This window comes from Lithobates pipiens, unplaced genomic scaffold (assembly GCF_037356315.1).
Source record: "Lithobates pipiens isolate NorthernLeopardFrog02 unplaced genomic scaffold, aLitPip1_a1.2 Scaffold_30, whole genome shotgun sequence".
In the NCBI taxonomy this organism is placed as follows: domain Eukaryota; kingdom Metazoa; phylum Chordata; class Amphibia; order Anura; family Ranidae; genus Lithobates; species Lithobates pipiens.
Window position 1 is genome coordinate 31322022 of NW_027507791.1, and position 22500 is coordinate 31344521.

Below are 22500 nucleotides of genomic sequence, written 5' to 3' on the forward strand. Positions count from 1 at the left end.
TCATTTTCAACAAATTATCCTGCAAGACCATACGAGCATTTACCATTTTATGCTGGTTACTTACCTGTGAAAGCCTCCAAAGACTGCTGCTAGAAACCACATATGAGCTTCATCTATAGGTATGAACAGACAGCCTACAACGCAGAATGCGTCTCCCGGGTCACCGAACCCCCATGGGGGCCTTTCAAGACCGCAGATAACTGACAAGTGTCTACTTATGATCAGCTGTGATTGGACACAGCTAATCACATGGTAAATGCCACTACGATTTGCTCTTTACCTTGATCTGTGATACGCTGCGTCACCGTCATCACACAGCGACCCCGATATGCGCCCAGGAAAGGGGGGGGGGGGGGGCTCTCTTTCTAGGAAGTCTATGGGCGCTCTCCCAGAAATAAAGCCACATCGTACCCGTCTTCTGGCTACGGACAATGGTACTTAAGTGGTTAACCAACTGCCCTCCGGAAGATTTACCTCCGAGCCCCCCGCCCCCCCCCCCCCATGACCAGACTATTTTTTGCTATATTTTTTGCTATACAGAGTTTTTTTGTAACTGACAATTGTGCGGTCGTGCAACACTGTACCCAAATTAACTTTATATCATTTTTTTTCCCCCACAAATAGAGCTTTTCTTTTGGTGGTATTTGATCACTGCTACAGGAGTTATTTTTTTTGGTTTTTTTAATAGCGCAAAAAAAATTATTTATATATATATATATATATATATATATAAAAAATATGTATATGGATGGCCAGGCTGACTTCTATATACGGACTTTTTATTTTTTATTTGGTGGAAGCTGTACCAGCAAAATATTAAAAAACATACATTATTTTTTAATATAAATATATATATATTAAAAATAAATGTGTGTGTGTGTGTGTATGGGAAAAAAAAAAATATAATAAAAAAAATTATATATATAATAATTGAAAAATAAATTATATATTTTAAGTCTTTTTTTATATAAATAATATGTTTTTAAATATTTTGCTGGTACAACAATATATATATATATATATATTTTTTTTTTTTTACATATATACACACACACTTTAATATTATTATTATTATTATTATTATTATTAATAATAATCACAATAAGCGTATATATAGATTTTGATTGGTCTGCACAAAAGTTATAGCATCTACAAAGTATGGGATATATACACTGGGATTTTTTTTTACATTTTTTATTTTTTTTTTAATACTAGTAACGGCGGCGATCAGCCAACTTATAGCGATATTGCGGCAGACACTTTGTGAGAACCAGTGACACCAATACAGCGACTAGTAATAATACTTTACACGTCACTGTAATAATGACACTGGCTGGGAAGGGGGTTAAACAAATCGGGTGATCAAAGAATTAACCGTGTGCCCAGCCAGTGTTTTTGTGTATTTTTTTTTTTTTTAAACGAAGGGATGTGATGGATTTTAGTCGCCGTTTTGCAGAATGGAGATCTGCATTGTTTAAAGTAAAGCAGAGCTTCCTCCTGAGCCTTCCTGCGGACATCCAATGGTCGGCACCCACTGATCAGCTTCTGCTGCGACAAAAAAATAAATAAAAAAAAAAATATATAAAAAATAAAAATACAGAGCGCGGCTAGGTCGCCTCCTGCATTAAGCAGGTCTCGAGGTAGGATGAGGGAAAACTGAATTTTTTTTTATACTCTCCTTTCATTGAAGGACACAGCTCTTCCTCATGACAAATGGGTTTTGATGTCGCCACCTACAGGAGCAGCCAAACATCTCCCATCGACATCAAACCCTCCTATCATGAAGAACGGCGGTGTCCTTCAATAAACAGAAGAGAGAGGATTATCGCTTTTTGCAAAAGACTTTCCTTGATTTTATTACAGAGGATAGAGAGACAGGAAGACTTTGTGTGGCTTAATAATGGCTGCCAGGCGAGACGGTCTTATACATAAAATCGCATCAATGAAGTCCGAGAGAGAGAGAGAGAGAGAGAGAGAGAGAGAGAGAGAGAGAGAGAGAGAGAGAGACACACAAAGTACTGTGGGTGGTAGAGAGCCGACCTTGAAATATATAGAAAGAGCGCAGAGGAAAGAGCGCACAGATCTAGTGCAATGTTAACCATTAAAAAACGCCCAATCATGTACCGGTACAATCGCTAGACTTCGAATGATTATACTGGGATGATATGCATCTGCAGACATCACCCCGCTGTGTATATATATATATATATATATATGTATATATATATATATATATACACACACACACATATACATACATACATACATATACACACACACACACACCACAAGCTGATTAGCAGGTGGCGGCCAATAGATGTCCAATGGCACCTGCTCATCGTCCCAAGGAGAGAGGCTGGGCAGAGCTCTGCCTATGTAAACAAAGCAGAGCTCCCTCCTGACTGAGGGTACGCAATGAGGATGCCGCAATATTGCAGTCCTGCTATAAGTCGCTGATCACTGCCATTTCTAGCATTATATATAATTATATATACATACATATACACACACACACATATTTAAAAAAAAAAAAATGTAAATAAACAAAATTCCAGTATATACCCCATAGTTTGTAGATGCTATATTTTTATTTTTTGCACAAACCAATTAATATATGCTTATTGGATATTTTTTAACCAAAAATATGTAGAATACATATTGGCCTGAATTGATGAAGAAATCTGATTTAAAAAAAAAATAAATAAATTGGAAAAAGCAATAAGAAAAACAAAAAAAAACCACAAAAAACAAAAAGCAAAAAAAAAAAAGGCAGAGAGGATTAAATACCACCAAGAGAAGCTCCTATGTGAAGAAAAAACCCACAAATTTAATGTACAGTGTCGCATTACCGTGCAATTCTCAGTTAAATTAACTGTGCTGTATTGCAAAAAAAAAAAAAAAAGAAATGGCCTGGGCATGGGGGGGGTTGTTAAACCCTCAGGAGGTCACGTGGTTATACAATACAACATAACAGATCAAGGTGTGTATACAATGCATCATCGCCCGCGATGACGACCCCGCGGCGACATCCTCGCCCGCGATGACATCGCCATGACATCACCCATGATGACTTCACCACCACGACGACATCTTCACCGTTGATGACATCACAATGACATTGCCGATGATGACATCATCTTGATGGCATTAATCACGATGACATCATCACTACAACATCACCGCTCATGACATCAGGACTGATGAAATCACCGTGACATCACCATGATGGTATCCTCACAATGACATCACCCAGGAGAACCTGTGTGTACACAATGTATCATAACGGATCTTGTGTGTACACAATGCATCTTTCTCTGTTCAAAGAAAAACACACAGGCGGGCTGCACTAGTGGCTGATCACTGAGATGGCCAATCAGAGGCTATAAACCTGCGATTAGTAAATGGTAATCCCACTTCCAGATTGTTGGTATGAGCCTCGGAGCTCTCAGTGAGAGCGGCCTCACGGAAGACCACCTATGTGTACAGACGGCGCACCAAGGGATTACCAAGCACCCCTTGTGATCTTATCTGCATTTCAGAAGGAGAACTGACCTCACACAAATGGATGTGGCTTTTATCGACTACTCCCCCCCACCCCCCACCCCCACACTTCCATCACTTACCCTTCTACTTTTCCTTTTGTTCCGTCCAAAACTTCAACCTCTTCGTCAGCCAGACACCAGTTCACGCTGGACTCCTTCGTCTTCCAGTCTGCCGGTGGGAATCGTATACACTGACACGACCGACCTGAAAAGGTGAAAGTGTTAAGGCGTGGACCCTAAATAGGTGAACTGAACAAAGAACTCTGACCTTAAAGTGTATGGTACCCCACTAAATATGTTTTTACTCTAATATGTGTGTTCACATTTGTATTTTTTGCTTTTTCTGAAGTCCCTGGTTAATCCTGCCAGTCACCTTTATTCCTTGGTCTAAACTGACACACAAAGTACAAATACAGATCTGTGTTAGTGTGGTCAGTTTTCATCCTTTGCACAGTGTCCTGTATCTCTGAATAGCAGCCAGACACATAGCATGCCTGGACTGGGTAGTTTGCTCAGCCACCATGCGCTCCCACCCAATCACAGCCAGCCTCCTGGCCCACGCTCCCACCCAATCACAGCAAGCCTCCCTGGCCACGCTCCCACCCAATCAAAGCCAGCCTCCTGCCCGCGGCGCTCCCACCCAATCCAAGCCAGCCTCCTGCCCACACTCCCAACCCAATCACAGCCAGCCTCCTGCCCGCGCTCCCACCCAATTACAGCCAGCCTCCTGCCCGCGCTCCCACCCAATCACAGCCAGCCTCCTGCCCGCGCTCCCACCCAATCACAGCCAGCCTCCTGCCTGCGCTCCCACCCAATTACAGCCAGCCTCCTGGCCTGCGTTCCCACCCAATCACAGCCAGCCTCCTGGCCCACGCACCCACCCAATCACAGCCAGCCTCCTGGCCCACGCTCCCACCCAATCACAGCCAGCCTCCTGGCCCACGCTCCCACCCAATCACAGCCAGCCTCCTGGCCCACGCTCCCACCCAATCACAGCCAGCCTCCTGGCCCACGCTCCCACCCAATCACAGCCAGCCTCCTGGCCACGCTCCCACCCAATCACAGCCAGCCTCCTGCCCGCGGCGCTCCCACCCAAATCCAAGCCAGCCTCCTGCCCACACTCCAACCCAATCACAGCCAGCCTCCTGCCCGCGCTGCCACCCAATCACAGCCAGCCTCCTGCCCGCGCTCCCACCCAATTACAGCCAGCCTCCTGGCCCGAGTTCCCACCCAATTACAGCCAGCCTCCTGGCCCACGCTCCCACCCAATCACAGCCAGCCTCCCTGCCCGCGGCGCTCCCACCCAATCACAGCCAGCCTCCTGCCCGCGGCGCTCCCACCCAATCACAGCCAGCCTCCTGCCCGCGGCGCTCCCACCCAATCACAGCCAGCCTCCTGCCCGCGGCGCTCCCACCCAATACAGCCAGCCTCCTGCCCGCGCTCCCACCCAATCACAGCCAGCCTCCTGCCCGCGCTCCCACCCATTCACAGCCAGCCTCCTGCCCGCGCTCCCACCCAATTACAGCCAGCCTCCTGGCCCGAGTTCCCACCCAATTACAGCCAGCCTCCTGGCCCACCGCTCCCACCCAATCACAGTCAGCCTCCTGGCCCGCGCTCCCACCCAATCACAGCCAGCCTCCTGCCCGCGGCGCTCCCACCCAATCACAGCCAGCCTCCTGCCCGCGGCGCTCCCACCACATCACAGCCAGCCTCCTGCCCGCGGCGCTCCCACCACATCACAGCCAGCCTCCTGCCCGCGCTACCACCCAATTACAGCCAGCCTCCTGCTCAAGCACTGCCTCTCTTGCCTCAAGCTGAACAGACTATGAAATACAGGCATTCTATGTGTCTGCACAGTGTCCTGTAACCCCCCCCACACACACACACACACACACACACACACACACACACACACACCCAGGAAGAAGAGATACAAGTGATATGTTTCGTTTTGTAAAAAAGGTGAGAAAGATCGTTTTGGAAAACAAGAGAAAGACGCTCTGGTGCCGGCATAGTAATAACTGTATTAGAAAGAGTTACATTGCATTCTCACAACTACTTGAGCCCCGTGACTGACCTCTGGATGGTTGACAATGTAGAGATCTGGCAACTGTTGCTGGAAACTGTCTCCGTCCCGCGACATCCGGCAGCAGATCGCTCGGGTCAGGTGTCCCTTACTGAACAGGTAACCTGGAACACAAATCAGATCGGAGAAGTGACAAACGATGGTGGTCAGACACTGGTGATTGGAGAGAGGCCCAGGAAAATAAAAATAGAAAGAAAGAAAGAAAGAAAGAAAGAAAGAAAGAAAGAAAGAAAGAAAGAAAGAAAGAAAGAAAGAAAGAAGAAAGAAAGAAAGAAAGAAAGAAAGAAAGAAAGAAAGAACAGAGAAGAGAATGGTGGAGGTGGAAGATATCATACCGAGAGTGACGGAGCTGAGATAGACGGGTTCGATGAAATGTGACAGGACGGCCCCCTGGAGGCCGAGAACGTTCCAGCGCAGAATCTTATCGCTGCAAGACATGGTGCGAAGCCTCTCACCGTGCTGAATACCGTCCCAGGTGGGAACAATATCGCTGGACTCCACCGGAATCGTACCCTCACCTGCCAAACACAAATCGTTAGTTCCCACGTCTGCACACCCGCTGTGCCCATTATGAGGGGTTCCCATCATCATGTGCCGAGTTCCCGGGTCTGTACACCCGCTGTGCCCATTATGAGGGGTTCCCACCATCCCTGTGCTGAGTTCCCGGGTCTGTACACCCGCTGTGCCCATTATGAGGGGTTCCCACCATCCCTGTGCTGAGTTCCGGGGTCTGTACACCCGCTGTGCCCATTATGAGGGGTTCCCACCAACCCCGTGCCACATTCCCAGGTCTGTACACCCGCTGTGCCCACTATGAGGGGTTCCCAGGTCTGTACGCCCGCTGTGTCCATTATGAGGAGTTCCCACTACTCCTGTGCCCAGTTCCCAGGTCTGTACACCCGCTGTGTCCATTATGAGGGGTTCCCACCATCCCTGTGCCCATTATGAGGGGTTCCCACCATTCCTGTGCTGAGTTCCTGGGTCTGTACACCCACTGTGCCCATTATGAGGGGTTCCCACCATCCCTGTGCCCATTATGAGGGGTTCCCACTATCCCTGTGCCGAGTTCCCGGGACTGTACACCCGCTGTGCCCATTATGAGGGGTTCCCATCCTCCCTGTGCTGAGTTCCCGGGTCTGTACACCCGCTGTGCCCATTATGAGGGGTTCCCACCATCCCTGTGCCCATTATGAGGGGTTCCCACCATCCTGTGCCGAGTTCCCGGGACTGTACACCCGATGTGCCCATTATGAGGGTTCCCATCCTCCCTGTGCTGAGTTCCCGGGTCTGTACACCCGCTGTGCCCATTATGAGGGGTTCCCACCATCCCTGTGCCCATTATGAGGGGTTCCTACTATCCCTGTGCCAAGTTCCCGGGACTGTACACCCGCTGTTTCCATTATGAGGGGTTCCCATCCTCCCTGTGCTGAGTTCCCGGGACTGTACACCCGCGCTGTGCCCATTATGAGGGGTTCCCACCATTCCTGTGCCCAGTTCCCGGGTCTGTACACCCCACTGTGCTCATTATGAGGGGTTCCCACCATTCCCTGTACCGAGTTCCCTGGTCTGTATGCCCGCTGTGCCCATTATGAGGGGTTCCCACCATCTTTCTGCCTTGCACCCCCAGCAGTAACTGACATATGACTTCTGAATGATGTGAAGTGGACAGACTTGCACCATTTGTAAGGAAACTCCTGGGAAGTTCCACTTCCACCATGAACTGCCGATAGGAACTAGTTACCATTCTCCACTTTAGTGCGCAGTTTTCCTTGCTTGGGGTTCTCGAATAGAGGGTAGTGCCTCTTGTCCCCCTCCGCACACGGCTGGTCGCTGCAGGACTTGTCAAAGAGCGCCCCATCTCCGCAGGGAGCCGTACTGCAAGAAGGAAAAATCACGATGTTCAAAAAAAAAAAGGATTAGAGAAGTTCATGAGAAAGAAACCTCAGCTCCCATTGGCTACGGTTTAGACCAGGATTCACCATTAAGCACGGTAGCCTTTTCCACCCCTACAACCCAAAATGTTTTCTTTTTGGTTTTAACATTCAGCTAGCTGGGGATGAACGGACTCATTGAGTCACAACCCGCAGGTGATCAGTGGCGCACCCAGAGCAATAAATCTTTATTTGCTTTTATTTTATTACTTCTGTCCACTCAATTGTGGTTATAAAAGTTTATGGAGCAGCCGGGGGGGGGGGGGGGGGGGGGACCCGGACAGGCGTGGAGCAGCCGGGGAGGGAGGGAGGGACCGGACAGGCGTGGAGCAGCCGGGGAGGGAGGGAGGGACCGGACAGGCGTGGAGCAGCCGGGGAGGGAGGGAGGGACCGGACAGGCGTGGAGCAGCCGGGGAGGGAGGGAGGGACCGGACAGGCGTGGAGCAGCCGGGGAGGGAGGGAGGGACCGGACAGGCGTGGAGCAGCCGGGGAGGGAGGGAGGGACCGGACAGGCGTGGAGCAGCCGGGGAGGGAGGGAGGGACCGGACAGGCGTGGAGCAGCCGGGGAGGGAGGGAGGGACCGGACAGGCGTGGAGCAGCCGGGGGAGGGAGGGAGGGACCGGACAGGCGTGGAGCAGCCGGGGAGGGAGGGAGGGACCGGACAGGCGTGGAGCAGCGGGAGGGAGGGAGGGACCGGACAGGCGTGGAGCAGCCGGGAGGGAGGGAGGGACCGGACAGGCGTGGAGCAGCCGGGGAGGGAGGGAGGGACCGGACAGGCGTGGAGCAGCCGGGGAGGGAGGGAGGGACCGGACAGGCGTGGAGCAGCCGGGGAGGGAGGGAGGGACCGGACAGGCGTGGAGCAGCCGGGGAGGGAGGGAGGGACCGGACAGGCGTGGAGCAGCCGGGGAGGGAGGGAGGGACCAGACAGGCGTGGAGCAGCCGGGGAGGGAGGGACCAGACAGGCGTGGAGCAGCCGGGGAGGGAGGGACCGGACAGGCGTGGAGCAGCCGGGGGAGGGAGGGAGGGACCGGACAGGCGTGGAGCAGCCGGGGGAGGGAGGGAGGGACCAGACAGGCGTGGAGCAGCCGGGGAGGGAGGGAGGGACCGGACAGGCGTGGAGCAGCCGGGGAGGGAGGGAGGGACCGGACAGGCGTGGAGCAGCCGGGGAGGGAGGGACCGGACAGGCGTGGAGCAGCCGGGGAGGGAGGGACCGGACAGGCGTGGAGCAGCCGGGGAGGGAGGGAGGGACCGGACAGGCGTGGAGCCAGCCGGGGAGGGAGGGAGGGACCGGACAGGCGTGGAGCAGCCGGGGAGGGAGGGAGGGACCGGACAGGCGTGGAGCAGCCGGGGAGGGAGGGAGGGACCGGACAGGCGTGGAGCAGCCGGGGGAGGGAGGGAGGGACCGGACAGGCGTGGAGCAGCCGGGGGAGGGAGGGAGGGACCGGACAGGCGTGGAGCAGCCGGGGAGGGAGGGAGGACCGGACAGGCGTGGAGCAGCGGGGGAGGGAGGGAGGGACCGGACAGGCGTGGAGCAGCCGGGGAGGGAGGGAGGGACCGACAGGCGTGGAGCAGCCGGGGAGGGAGGGAGGGACCGGACAGGCGTGGAGCAGCCGGGGAGGGAGGGAGGGACCGGACAGGCGTGGAGCAGCCGGGGAGGGAGGGAGGGACCGGACAGGCGTGGAGCAGCCGGGGAGGGAGGGAGGGACCAGACAGGCGTGGAGCAGCCGGGGAGGGAGGGACCAGACAGGCGTGGAGCAGCCGGGGAGGGAGGGACCGGACAGGCGTGGAGCAGCCGGGGGAGGGAGGGAGGGACCGGACAGGCGTGGAGCAGCCGGGGGAGGGAGGGAGGGACCGGACAGGCGTGGAGCAGCCGGGGAGGGAGGGAGGGACCGGACAGGCGTGGAGCAGCCGGGGAGGGAGGGAGGGGACCAGACAGGCGTGGAGCAGCCGGGGAGGGAGGGACCGGACAGGCGTGGAGCAGCCGGGGAGGGAGGGACCGGACAGGCGTGGAGCAGCCGGGGAGGGAGGGACCGGACAGGCGTGGAGCAGCCGGGGAGGGAGGGACCGGACAGGCGTGGAGCAGCCGGGGAGGGAGGGACCGGACAGGCGTGGAGCAGCCGGGGAGGGGGGGGGGGGGACACAGACATGGGGGGCCCTTTCACCTGACAGGGCTCTGGCAAAGTCTAGACGCACATACCATAAGGAGTAGTTCTGATGAGGCACACCCCCATCCACTCACGGAATGTGCCCCACTCCTCACACCCCCCCCCCCCCACTTGCAGAATGGCAGAGGCACTCAACCTGTGACCGTCCATCTGTTGCGGAAAAGTCCCATATGTATTGCACACTGCTGACTGTTACAGGTGTGACTCCCAAAAGGCAGGAGGCATGGTGGGACTACTTGTTCCGCAACAGCAGGAGGACAACAGGTTGAGCACCCTTGCCCTAGAGGACATGGGCGTTCAACCTGTGGCCCTCCAGCAGTTGCAGAACTACAAGTTCCATCATGCCTTTGGTAGTCACGCTTGTAACTGTCAGCCTTCCAATGCCTCCTGGGACTTTTAGTTCTGCAACAGCTGGGAGGGCCACAAGTTGAGCACCCCGTGCCCTAGCCTAGAGAATAAAGAACGGTGGGTTTTGCAATATATGTATTTTTTTTTTTAATGTCACGTGGTATTTGCATCCCAATCACTCACCTGATGTAGAGGTGGAAGGTGATGCCGGGGCGGACGCGGAGTAGTTCCTCGGATTCCTCGAATATGCTGTTTTCTGGTGTGTCGGGATTGTACTTCATGAGCTGATCATACAAAAATCTGCAGAGACAGAACGCCGAGTGAGCGGAGATGTACTGGAGACATTTCTAAAGGGAAGGACTGTCTCAAAAAACAAAACAAAGGAATCCTCCACTATACGCTCCCAGTGCCAGGTGGGAGGTAATGAAGAGAATCTGATTGGCTACCAAGCCGTGTCAGACCATCAGGTCCCTTACAGCTTGTATAACAGTGTAAATTTCCCTGTCCCCTCAAATAACTCAACACACAGCCATTAATGTCTAAACCGCTGGCAACAAAAGTCAGGACACCCCTAAGTGAAAATGTCCAAATTGGTCTCAAAAATGTCAATATTTTGTGTGGCCGCCATTATTTTCCAGCACTGCCTTCACCCTCTTGGGCATGGAGGTCACCAGAGCTTCACAGGTCACCACTGGAGTCCTCTTCCCCTCCCCCATGATGACATCACAGAGCTGGTGGATGTTGGAGACCTTGCGCTCCTCCACCTTCCGTTTGAGGATGCCCCACAGATGATCAATAGGGTTTAGGTCTGGAGACATGCTTGGCCAGTCCATCACCTTTACCCTCAGCTTCTTTAGCAAGGCAGTGGTGGTGTTGGAGGTGTGTTTGGGGTGGTTATCATGTTGGAATACTGCCCTGCGGCCCAGTCTCTGAAGGGAGGGGATCATGCTCTGCTTCAGTATGTCACAGTACATGTTGGCATTCATGGTCCCCTCAATGATCTGTAGCCCCCCCCAGTGCCGGCAGCCCCAGACCATGACACCCCCACCACCATGCCTGACTGTAGACAAGACACACTTGTCTTTGTCCTCCTCACCTGGTTGCCCCCACACACGCCTGACACCATCTGACACCAAATACCTTTATCTTGGTCTCATCAGACCACAGGACGTGGTTCCAGTAATCCATCTCCTTAGGCCGCGTACACACGGGCGGACTGTTCGCCCAACTTTGTCCGCTGAACAGTGTTTGGGCGGACAGTCCGCTCGTGTGTGGGCTTTCAGCGTACAGTTTCAGCGGACAGTTGGACGGACAAGGTTTTTCGGAAATTCCGAAAACCGTCCGCTGAAACCTTGTTTCAGCGAACAGCCCGCTCGTGTGTAGGCTTGTTCGTCAAACAAAGTTGCGCGCATGCTCAGAAAGGATTTTCACGCCGAAAGCTATAATGCAGTGTATAGGACGTCGTATTTTTCGTCCCGTCGTACGTGCCGTTCACGTCATCGCGCACGGTTTCAGCAAACTGTTCGTTCTTCGTGTGTGGCCATGTCCGTCCATGCTAAGTTTGAGCGGACTGTTTGCCGAAACTGTTGGACGGAACAAAGTTGGGCGAACAGTCCGCGCGCGTGTACGCGGCCTTAGTCTGCTTGTCTTCAGCAAACTGTTTGCGGTCTTTCTTGTGCCTCATCTTTAGAAGAGGCTTCCTTCTGGGACGACAGCCATGCAGACCAATTTGATGCAGTGTGCGGCGTATGGTCTGAGCACTGACAGGCTGACCCCCCCACCACCCCTACAACCTCTGCAGCAATGCTGGCAGCACTCATACGTCTATTTCCCAAAGACAACCTCTGGATATGACGCTGAGCACGTGACCTCAACTTCTTTGGTGGACCATGGCGAGGCCTGTTCTGAGGGGAACCTGTCCTGTTATACCGCTGTATGGTCTTGGCCACCGTGCTGCAGCTCAATTTCAGGGTCTTGGAAATCTTCTCCCCCCATGGTTCTCATTCAATATGAAGCCCACAAGAACGAAGGATCCAATCTGACCAGTCTAGGTGAGGCGATGGACTGTACCAACTTCTGGCACTTTGATAAGTGAAGAGCTCCAAGTCTCCGCATGCCTACAGATCAGTCTACTCACCGAATAAAGCCTCTCCGGGAAATGATCTCAGCATGGCAGTCGTTGACCGTCTCGCCATGCAGGCTCAGCTCCTCCCCCTTCACACAACGGTTACCTGGGAGCAAAACATCCATTAGAAAAAAAAAAAAAAAAGGGGGGGGGGGGGTAGGGAGTGCGGTGGCGGACACCATTAGTCTACACATTTCACTAAACGTTTAGAGTCGTCAACTCACCGGTGCCGATGCTCACCACCGTGCCCAGGTCATCGCTGCTCTTCTTCATGATGATGGCCGCCAAGATTTTCCTTCCAAGGAGGCTGTTCTGGATCCGGGCCGTCAGGCTGTTGAACTTTTGGGTGGCTCAGCATGGCAATCTGGTCGTGGATTGTGCTGCCGCCGATTGGGGAGCTAGAGGCAAGAACAGATGATACGCTCAATCTCAGAGGAAAAAAATAAAAAAGTTCTGTGTTTGGAAAGATCAAGACAATATGGCAAACGTGGTCCAAAGCGGCTACGTAAAGCTCTGGCGACTTATCCTCCAACCCCACCCAAAGGAGCTATAACCGAACCGTTCCGGATTCTCACCTCCGCCATGCTGTCACCCTCTCGGATGGCTTTTTCTGCCTCTCCAATGAGGACCCTCAGAGCGGCGTCGGCTGCCTCTGCTTTTGCCTGCTTTTTGTTGGATGCGGTCACCGGAGGGAACCACCGACCACCAACTTTGGGCTTGGAACACAAACCTGTTGAGGGAAACAAAAAGGATTATATAAATACGGGGCTCCAAACCTAAAACAAAGGGTCACTTTATTGTCCTTCAGACTTTAGGGGGCCCAGACTATGGCTAGTGGGCGAAGAGAATGTCCTGGGCGCCAGCGGGAGGGAATGGGGCCCTCCCCCCATCCTTGGCGCCAGAAGGAGGGAATGATGAGCCCCCCATCCTTGGCGCCAGAAGGATGGAATGATGAGCCCCCCCCCCCAATCCTTGGCGCCAGAAGGAGGGAATGATGAGGCCCCCCCCAATCCTTGGCGCCAGAAGGAGGGAATGATGAGCCCCCCCCCAATCCTTGGCGCCAGAAGGAGGGAATGATGAGTCCCCCCCCCAATCCTTGGCGCCAGAAGGAGAGAATGATGAGGCCCCTATCCTTGGCGCCAGAAGGAGGGAATGATGAGGCCCCCCCCCCAATCCTTGGCGCCAGAAGGAGAGAATGATGAGGCCCCCTATCCTTGGCGCCAGAAGGAGGGAATGATGAGTCCCCCCCCCCCCCAATCCTTGGCGCCAGAAGGAGAGAATGATGAGGCCCCCCCATCCTTGGCGCCAGAAGGAGGGAATGATGAGTCCCCCCCCCCCCAATCCTTGGCGCCAGAAGGAGAGAATGATGAGGCCCCCCCATCCTTGGCGCCAGAAGGAGGGAATGATGAGGCCCCCCCCCCCAATCCTTGGCGTCAGGAGGGAATGATGGGGCCCCCCCCATCCCCGGTGCGCCAACAGGAGGGAAGAGGGTCATTCCCCCCCTCCCCCCATTTCCGGCGCGGCAGCAGGATGGAGGAGGGCCACTATCCACAAGTTCAGACCAAGATGGACAAGGCATGAAGTCTTGCTAAAGTGCGCCCCCCACATTAGGGTGCTGCAAATATCGAAAATGCCTTCACATGCAAATGTCAGTCTAGCAGGGCGAACCTTCCTAGACGGGCTGTATTTGCACGCAGATCGCCCTACAAAACGTTGAGCCCACATGTGATGCTGTGCCTCCACGATTGAAGAAAAAAGGAATGAAAGGGGCGGGTCAAGGACGGGGAGGGATAGAAGATTTCAGTACACAGAATTAGCGATGGACTTACTTGGGGTCGTGTGGGCGGACCGGTCTGGCTGACCATTTTAAATTCAGCAGCAAAGCCCTTGGCGCGGGAATACTCCAGGAGGCCACTGACGGGGTTGGCGTTAAGATACTTGATGAAATCGCCAACTCCGAGGGCCTGAGCCATCTTGATATCTTCAATGGAAAGTTCTGGCACCGTTGAATATTCCACAGTGGGTGCTTCAGCCACGGGGGGTTCCACCTTGACCAAAAAAAAAAAAAAAAACAAACAAGTGCCACATCAGACTACAGAATCTCCACACCCACTAAGGGGCATTGAATGGTAATAAAAAGCAACAACAGATCTCTGTTTTACCTTCTCAGTGAAGAGAGCGTTCTCACCAAGGAGCTGCTTCACCGCGGCCTCGGCGGCGAGCTGCTTGGCTATTTTCTTACTGTTGGCGATCACCGATGGAAAGGACAGTTCACCCATTTTGACGCAGTATGTGAACCTGGGAAATATACAAATATATAAGTGATGTACATGGGGGGGGGGGGGGGCAGGTCTCTATCGGGTAGTTTGTTCGGGGAAAAAAATAAATAAAACATTCTAGCACAACTCTGCAAAAGCATTCACAATTCCCCCAAGTGAACAAAAAATATATTTTAAAAAAAAAGGGATATTTAAATACATTTCTCACTGGCTGAATTACCGTATTTTTCGGACTATAAGCGGCACGTAAAAGCCTAAATTTTCTCCCAAAAACGACCGTGCGCCTTATAGTCCGGTGCGCCTTATATATGACCTGTTGACATCGCTGAGTTCTTTGTTAACAGTATCTGTCATCTTGACGTAAACCTTCGGACTATAAGGCGCACGTAAAAGCCTAAATTTTCTCACAAAATCGACCGTGCGCCTTATAGTCCGATGCGCTTTATATATATGGAAATATCATTTTATCAGCCGGTCGTTGCTAGTGCGCCTTATAATCCGGTGCGCCTTATAGTCCGATGCGCCTTATATATGGAAATATCCATTTTATCAGCCGGTCGTTGCTAGTGCGCCTTATAATCCGGTGCGCCTTATAGTCCGAAAAATACGGTACAGATCATCTCCATTCATCGCCACAACCCTCCCCTTCACCTCATCATCCCATAACAAAGGGGAGATGTTCTGTAGTTCAGTAGGGGATGGATCAAGAGACGGTGGTGACAAGTGCCGGGGGTGGTGGGGAAGCTGCCTGGGTTTCCAGTGGCAAGCAAGGTGGGGGGGGGGGGGGCCATGGGACAGGAGTGGCAACGAAGCTGCATGGATTTCTAGTAGCAAGCTGTGGGGGTGGGTGGGGGATGCCTGTGTTTCTGGCAGCAAGCAAGGGGTATCTGCCAGGGCTTACGGTGGCAAGGGGGTGGGGGGTGTCTTGGGACAGGGGGTGGTAGCAAAGCTGCCTGTTTTCTAGCAGCAAGCTGTGGGGGTGGGTGGGAGTGTTGGGGGTGAAGCCATCTGTATTTCCGGCACCAAGCGAGACAGGGGGGGGCGGGTTAGGTTTCAGGTGGGGTGTTCGGTCTGGATTTCCAGTGCCAAGCACGAAAGGGGGCGGGAAGCTGCCTGGGCTTCGGCAGCTTTTTGGGGGGATGGCGTAAATGAAGTGGTCTGGGTTTCCATTGGCAAGCGGACACTTTAAATACCTTGTTACACACGTTGGCACAAATCGATTAATGTTGGCTCTCTCTTCAGGAAGCAGTGACTGCCTGGGTTTCTGGTGGCACGTGGGAGGCTGCCTGGGTTTCCGGTGGCAAGTGGGGGTCGTAGGGGGGGAGGCTGCCTGGGTTTCCGGCGGCAAGCGAGGGGGGGGGGGGGGGGGGGTTGGGGCATCTGCCTGGGTTTCCGGGGGCAAGCGGACACTTCAAATACCTCGTTACACACGTTAGCACAAATCGATTAATGTTGGTTATCTCTTCAGGAAGCAGAGACTGCCGGGGTTTCTGGTGGCACGTGGGAGGCGCAGGCGGAAGGCTGCCTGGGTTTCTCCACCGGTAAGTGGGGGGTTTGAGCTGCAGCAAGGGCGTAGGGGAGAAGCTGCCCGTGTTTCCAGCGGCAAGTGGGGGGGGGGGGGGGGGGGGGGGGGGGGGAGGGTAAGCTGCCTGGGTTTCCAGCAGCTTTTTGGGGGGGGGGGCGGCGTAGGTGAAACGGCCTGGGTTTCCATCGGCAAGCGGACAGTTTGAATACCTCGTTACACACACGTTGGCACAAATCGATTAATGTTGGTTATCTCTCCAAGAAACAGAGACTGCCGGGGTTTCTGGTGGCACGTGGGAGGTGAAGCTGCCTGGTTTTCTGGCGGCAAGCGTTGGCGGCGTGGGGGGGGAGCTGCCTGGGTTTCCGGTGGCAAGCTGTGGCTGCGTAGGGGGGGGGAGCTGCCTGGGTTTCCGGCGGCAAGCTGTGGCGGCGGAGGACAGGGAAGCTACTTGCGTTTCCGATGGCAAGCGGGGGGGCACCATGGGGGGTGGGGGAGCCGCCTGTGTTTCCGGCGGCAAGCGAGGGGGGGCAGCTACCTGGTTTCCGGCAGCAAGCGGACACTTTAAATACCTCGTTACACACACACACACACACAATCGATTAACGTTGGTTGTCTCTTCAGGAAGCAGAGACTGCCTGGGTTTTTGGTGGCACGTGGGAGGTGCAGGCGGAAAGCTGGCTGGGTTTCCGGAGGCAAGCGAAGGGGGGCGGGGCATCTGCCTGTGTTTCCAGGCGAACTAGCGAGGGGGTTTCGGGGCCCATCTGCCTGTGTTTCCGGCGGCAAGCAAGGGGGGGGGGGGGGGGGGCAGCTACCTGGGTTTCCGGTGGCAAGCGGACCACTTTAAATACCTCGTTACACACACACACTAGCACAAATCGATTAATGTTGGTTATCTCTTCAGGGAGCAGCGACTGCCGGGGTTTCTGGTGGCACATGGGAGGCGCAGGCGGGAAGCTGCCTGGGTTTCTCCGCGGCAACTGGGGGGGGGGGGGGGGGGTTGCGCTGCCTGGGTTTCCAGCGGCAAGGGCGTAGGGGAGAAGCTGCGGGAGGGGTGTGGTTACTTGGGAAGTGGGCGGCGGCGAAGCTTCCTGGGTTTCTAGCAGCAAGCTGTGGGGGTGGGTGGGGGCACTGGTGGGAGTGTTGGGGGGGGTGAAGCCACCTGGGTTTCCACCACCAGGCAGAACAGGGGACGGGAAGCTGTGCGTTAGGTGTAGGGGGAAGTTGCTGGTGGCAGTGTTGGTGGTGACTCCGTCTGGATTTCCGGTGCCGAACAGGAAAGGGGACGGGAAGCTGCCTGGGCTTCGGTGGCTTTTTTGGGGAGGGGCGGCGTAGGGAGAAGCTGCCTGGGTTTTCACCGGCAAGCGGGACACTTTAAATACCCCGTCACACACACACACACACACACACACTTAACATTGGTTATCTGTTCAGGAAGCAGAGACCGCCAACGACCAGCAGTATTCGCAGCATGTGGCACTTACTTGGGGTCATGAGGTGGTCTTCTTGGCTCAGCAGTTGGAATTCACACATGTGGCCCATCTTCTGGCTGTGCTCCATAAGAGCGCTGATCGGGTTCTTCCCTCCAACTAAACATGGCTGCTGAACATTCTTTTGCTGAAGAGAAAAAATAAAAATAAAAAAAGGAACCATTAACACGAGAAGAGTTACAATTCTTCGTATTTGGGTAGAAGGCGCAGTTCACACCGGACGCGTCCAATTCGCATAACACGCGAACCAGACCGGCCTTCAACGGTGTCGGTCCACATGTGTGCGAACCCAGATTGTATGGTGTTAGATACACTACAACAAAGGAGAAGCGATATTATATATAATAGTGGAAGGCGGGGGGGGGGGGGGGGGGGGGGCTGTACCGCAACCACAACAAAACTGAAAACCGAACACTCACCACTTCCTCCTGGCTCTCTGGGGCGGCGCTGCGCTCGGCGAGGACCTCCTCTTCTGTCCCGCCTTGCTCCTCCCGAAGGAGGATGCGCAAGGCGAGGGAGGCGGCCTCTTTCTTGGCGGCTTTCTTGTTGTTGGCCTCGGCTGTAGGAAAATGCCGGCCGTCGATCACTGCCTGGATCTTGAACCTGATTGGACAACAGATTAAGGTGAATCAGAAAAAAAAAAAAAAACGCGTCACGGGTCCCTTTGAAGCCGAATTTCCCGAGATTCAGCTCCTTTGTCAAAAGTGAAAAGGGGACATGATGAGTCAAGTCCAAGGAGGTGAATGACATCTCCCGGGGCTTATCCCCGTTATTTACATCTGACAGTTTTATTGCACTCCTGGAAGACCAACACTGATGCTTCAGGTCCAAGGATCTTTAACATTAGAGTCAGGCCCCTCGTCTCATCCTGCCCAATCATAGAAGCCTTTGTATTATGGGAATTCATTCACAAGATACAAAGGCTCCTCTGAATGGGACGTTGATGCCTTAGGTCAGAAGCCTTCGTATTATGGGAATTCATTCACAAAATGCAAAGGCTCCTCTGAATGGGACGCTGATGCCTTAGGTCAGAAGCCTTTGTATTATGGGAATTCATTCACAAAAATACAAAGGCTTCTCCGAGTGGGACACCGATGCTTCAGGCCTAAGCATTTCAAGATTAGAGCGTGCAGCTGCTGTGCCTGCCTCTTCCCCCTCCTCCTGCCCAACCACATAAGGCTTTGTATTATGGGAATTCATTCACAAAATGCAAAGGCTCATCTGAATGGGACGCTGATGACTTAGGTCAGAAGCCTTTGTATTATGGGAATTCATTCACAAAAATACAAAGGCTTCTCCGAGTGGGACACCGATGCTTCAGGCCTAAGCATTTCAAGATTAGAGCGTGCAGCTGCTGTGCCTGCCTCTTCCCCCCTCCTCCTGCCCAACCACAAAAGCCTTTGTATTATGGGAATTAATTCTCAAAATATAAAGGCTTCTCTGAATGGGAACACTGATGCTTCAGGCCTAAGCATCTTCAAGATTAGAGTCGGTGATACTGTGCGGTGATACTGTGATATCTGCCCCCTCAAATCACAGAGGCCTTTGTATTATGGGAATTTTTTCACAAGACACAAAGGCTACTCAGAATGTGATACACAGGGGGGGGGGGACTTGGCACTCAGCAACAAAGCTGCACTGTATGCCTCAAAGCCCCGCGTGCTGGTGTGTGCTCTGAAAACGCCATAAACCTGTCAAATATATATAATAGAGATAAGTTCAGATGTCATGCACCTCCTTGGACTGAACTCTGAGTATGCCTGCACTTTTTACAAAGTGGCTAAATTCCGAGAATTCAGCTTTAAACTGCCACATTGTAAACAAAATCCATACATTAGGCTAGGTTCACACTGCAGCATCCCAGGAACGAGCGTAAATCGCACGCGTTCCGACACCGCAGGCAAAAACACGCTGCTCTTTTGCAGAGGCGCCATTAAATTCGTAATGGTACCCCCACATGCATTGAAAAAATAAGGTTTCCCGGTGTGTGCAGAACTATGGTGCCACAGCGCCACGCAATTACATGCAGATGCCACAGCGCCAATGCGGCTGTGTTTTTTTAAAACGGGTAAGGGGCTTTTTCGCTGTGTTTCCCGCAGGTACAGCAGCCCTTTTAAGCGAACGGGCTGCTGTGCCTGTACAAACACGCCCCGCTACAGTGTGAATCTAGCCCGAGTCTTACAGAACAAGGGAATTTAACTTTCCTGGGGAAAATGCTGCACCAAGCTCCCTCCACTGCTGACCCCCCACATAGCACTTAGTCCTGTGATCTCAATGCAAAGAATCAGTTTGCACCGGGACTCTCCACTTCAGAGATCACACGACAAGCGACCTAGGCTTTTGGCCTTGTGATAAGTACTGGAGGAAGCACTAGACATGTGGGGGGGGGGGGGAGAAGCGTCAGCTCCTATATCCTCCCCCCCCCCCCATTTCTATTGGATCACTAGGATCCAAGGTTAACTGGGTGGGATCCCTCCTAACATTCCTCCTCCTCTAGGCCCACTCACTGGACAGGAACACCAAGCAAGCTTTACACGAGCTGAACTTTAGTAATGCCTGCAAATTGGGCTTCCCTCAGGGGAGGAGCACGGCCCCACTTTGTGTGTCCCATAAGACACCAGGTGGGGCTCTTCCCTGCACACTATAAAATAACGAGCTGTTGGGGGGGGGACCAGTGTAACTGGATGGGACTCCCTCTAACATTCCTCCTCCCCTAGGCCCACTCTCTGGACAAGAACACCAACTCAGCTTTACAAGAGCTGAACTTTAGTAAAGCCTGCAAATTGGGCTTCCGTCAGGGGAGGAGCAGAGAAGCTGCAAAGCCAGGAAGAAAGAAGGGTTTCCTGTAAACTTCAATTCTGTTCCTTTGGAGCGGCTAATACAGGTTCTGTGGACCAGTGTAACTGGGTGAGACCCCCTCTAACATTCCTCCTTCCCTAGGTCCATTCACTGGAGTGAGTGGGCCTAGGGGAGGAGGAATGTTAGAGGGGCTTTACATGAGCTGAACTTGAGTAAAGCCTGCAAATTGGGCTTCCGTCAGGGGAGGAGCAGAGAAGCTGCAAAGCCAGGAAGAAAGAAGTTTCCTTGAAACGTCAATTCTGTTCCTTTGGAGCAGCTAATACAGGTTCTCACACGTGCTCGCTCCCGAGCCCCACTCTGTTACTAGAACACAGATGCCCCTGCACCATAACAACCAAATGATGCTGGGCAGCATGGGCTGCCTGCATCCTAGCAACAAATAAAAACAATGTGGGGGGGGTGTACCAGGGTAACTGGGTGGGATCCCTTCTAACATTCCTCCTCTTCTAGGCCCACTCACAGGACAGGAACACCAAGCAAGCTTTACACGAGCTGAACTTTAGTAATGCCTGCAAATTGGGCTTCCCTCAGGGGAGGAGCAGGGCCCCACTTTGTGTGTCCCATAAGACACACAAATTGGGCTTCCCCCAGGGGAGGAGCAGGGCCCCACTTTGTGTGTCCCATAAGACACACAAATTGGGCTTCCCCCAGGGGAGGAGCAGGGCCCCACTTTGTGTGTCCCATAAGACACACAAATTGGGCTTCCCTCAGGGGAGGAGCAGGGCCCCAATTTGTGTGACCCATAAGACACACAAATTGGGCTTCCCTCAGGGGAGGAGCAGGGCCCCAATTTGTGTGTCCCATAAGACACACAAATTGGGCTTCCCTCAGGGGAGGAGCAGGGCCCCAATTTGTGTGTCCCATAAGACACACAAGTTGGGCTTCCCTCAGGGGAGGAGCAGGGCCCCACTTTGTGTGTCCCATAAGACACACAAATTGGGCTTCCCTCAGGGGAGGAGCAGGGTCCCACTTTGTGTGTCCCATAAGACACACAAATTGGGCTTCCCTCAGGGGAGGAGCAGGGTCCCACTTTGTGTGTCCCATAAGACACACAAATTGGGCTTCCCTCAGGGGAGGAGCAGGGCCCCACTTTGTGTGTCCCATAAGACACACCAGGTGTGGCTCTTCCCTGCACACTATAAAATAACGAGCTTTTGGCTTTTTTTTTTGGTCTTTGCAAAGTCACTCAGACAGGCGGGGAGACTTACCTGGGATCATGAGATGGTCCGCTCTGTTCTAGCAGCACAAATTGGCATTGCTCCGAGAAGAAGTGAGAGAACTCCAGCAGCCCGCTCACTGGGTTCTTCTCCTGGCATGCTTGCAGCTTCTCCAGCCGTGTGACTTCCTTAATCGGCTCCCGGTACTGGGGCACCGGCAAAGTGAGGGAGTCACTGCCGAGGCAGTTCTGGTCTATCGTGTTTACGAGCTCCCCCACCTCGTCTCCGGTCCACCTTCCGTTCTCGTAATCGTCGAAGCCGCTCTCCTTCATCCGCTTCGCGGGCGGCTCTTCCACGTTCATCTCCGTGTCCACCTTCTCCTCCTTGGGTGTGACGTTCGCGGCGTCCGGTGCCGCCCCCTGCTGCCCGTTTTCAACGTTAACCGGCGCCGCGGGCTCAGTCTTGCCTTTCGCTGCTTCCTCTTCTTCGTGGATTTCGGCCGCCCGCTTCTTAAGGAACATCCTCTCCCGCTTCTTGTCCGTGACGGACCATTTGGCGGGGTTGCCCTGGCGGGAGACTTCTCCTTCCTTTTCCAGGGTGTTGAGCAGCTGGTTGACCTCGTTGATCTTGGAGGCGCCTATGTTCTTCCGGATGGTGGTCGACGTAGAGGCCGGAGACTGGAGCAAGAACTCGCAGATCTTCTCACGGTTTTCAGCCATGGTTTCAGGCGACAAGTCGGACTCCGAAGACGAAGCGAATTCTTCCGCCGAATACGCTGCCTGGTGGGATGCGCGTGCTTGGGCCGGCGGTCGCTCTGGGTGCCGATGGCGAGACACAAGCCTCCACAACGGTGGCTTTTCTCCTTCTTTGCACACAAGGTTACTTTTTTCTAGCCTGTACAGATGGTGGTTGACGGTTTTTTTCTCGACTCTTAGGTGTCTGGCCAAGTCTTTTGCCGAGTGGCAGTGTCCCTCACCGAGCTCTTTGAAGGTTCTG

The 22500-nt window shown here is 53.6% G+C and overlaps 1 protein-coding gene across 1 annotated transcript in view; it reads right to left on the minus strand.

Annotated features, from left to right (window-relative positions):
* Positions 1–3619: 3619 nt before the first annotated feature.
* Positions 3620–22500, minus strand: part of ADAR (adenosine deaminase RNA specific) — a 19325-nt gene continuing 444 nt past the window's right edge. Inside the window, 16 exon segments of the mRNA XM_077463940.1 lie at positions 3620–3705; positions 3708–3747; positions 5620–5732; positions 5964–6146; positions 7370–7503; positions 10256–10372; positions 12210–12303; positions 12422–12542; positions 12544–12592; positions 12771–12913; positions 14027–14245; positions 14360–14495; positions 17483–17501; positions 17504–17615; positions 17908–18091; positions 21556–22500. The exon segment at positions 21556–22500 is cut by the window's right edge and continues 419 nt beyond it. Coding sequence (XP_077320066.1) covers positions 3620–3705; positions 3708–3747; positions 5620–5732; positions 5964–6146; positions 7370–7503; positions 10256–10372; positions 12210–12303; positions 12422–12542; positions 12544–12592; positions 12771–12913; positions 14027–14245; positions 14360–14495; positions 17483–17501; positions 17504–17615; positions 17908–18091; positions 21556–22500 — 2695 coding nt within the window.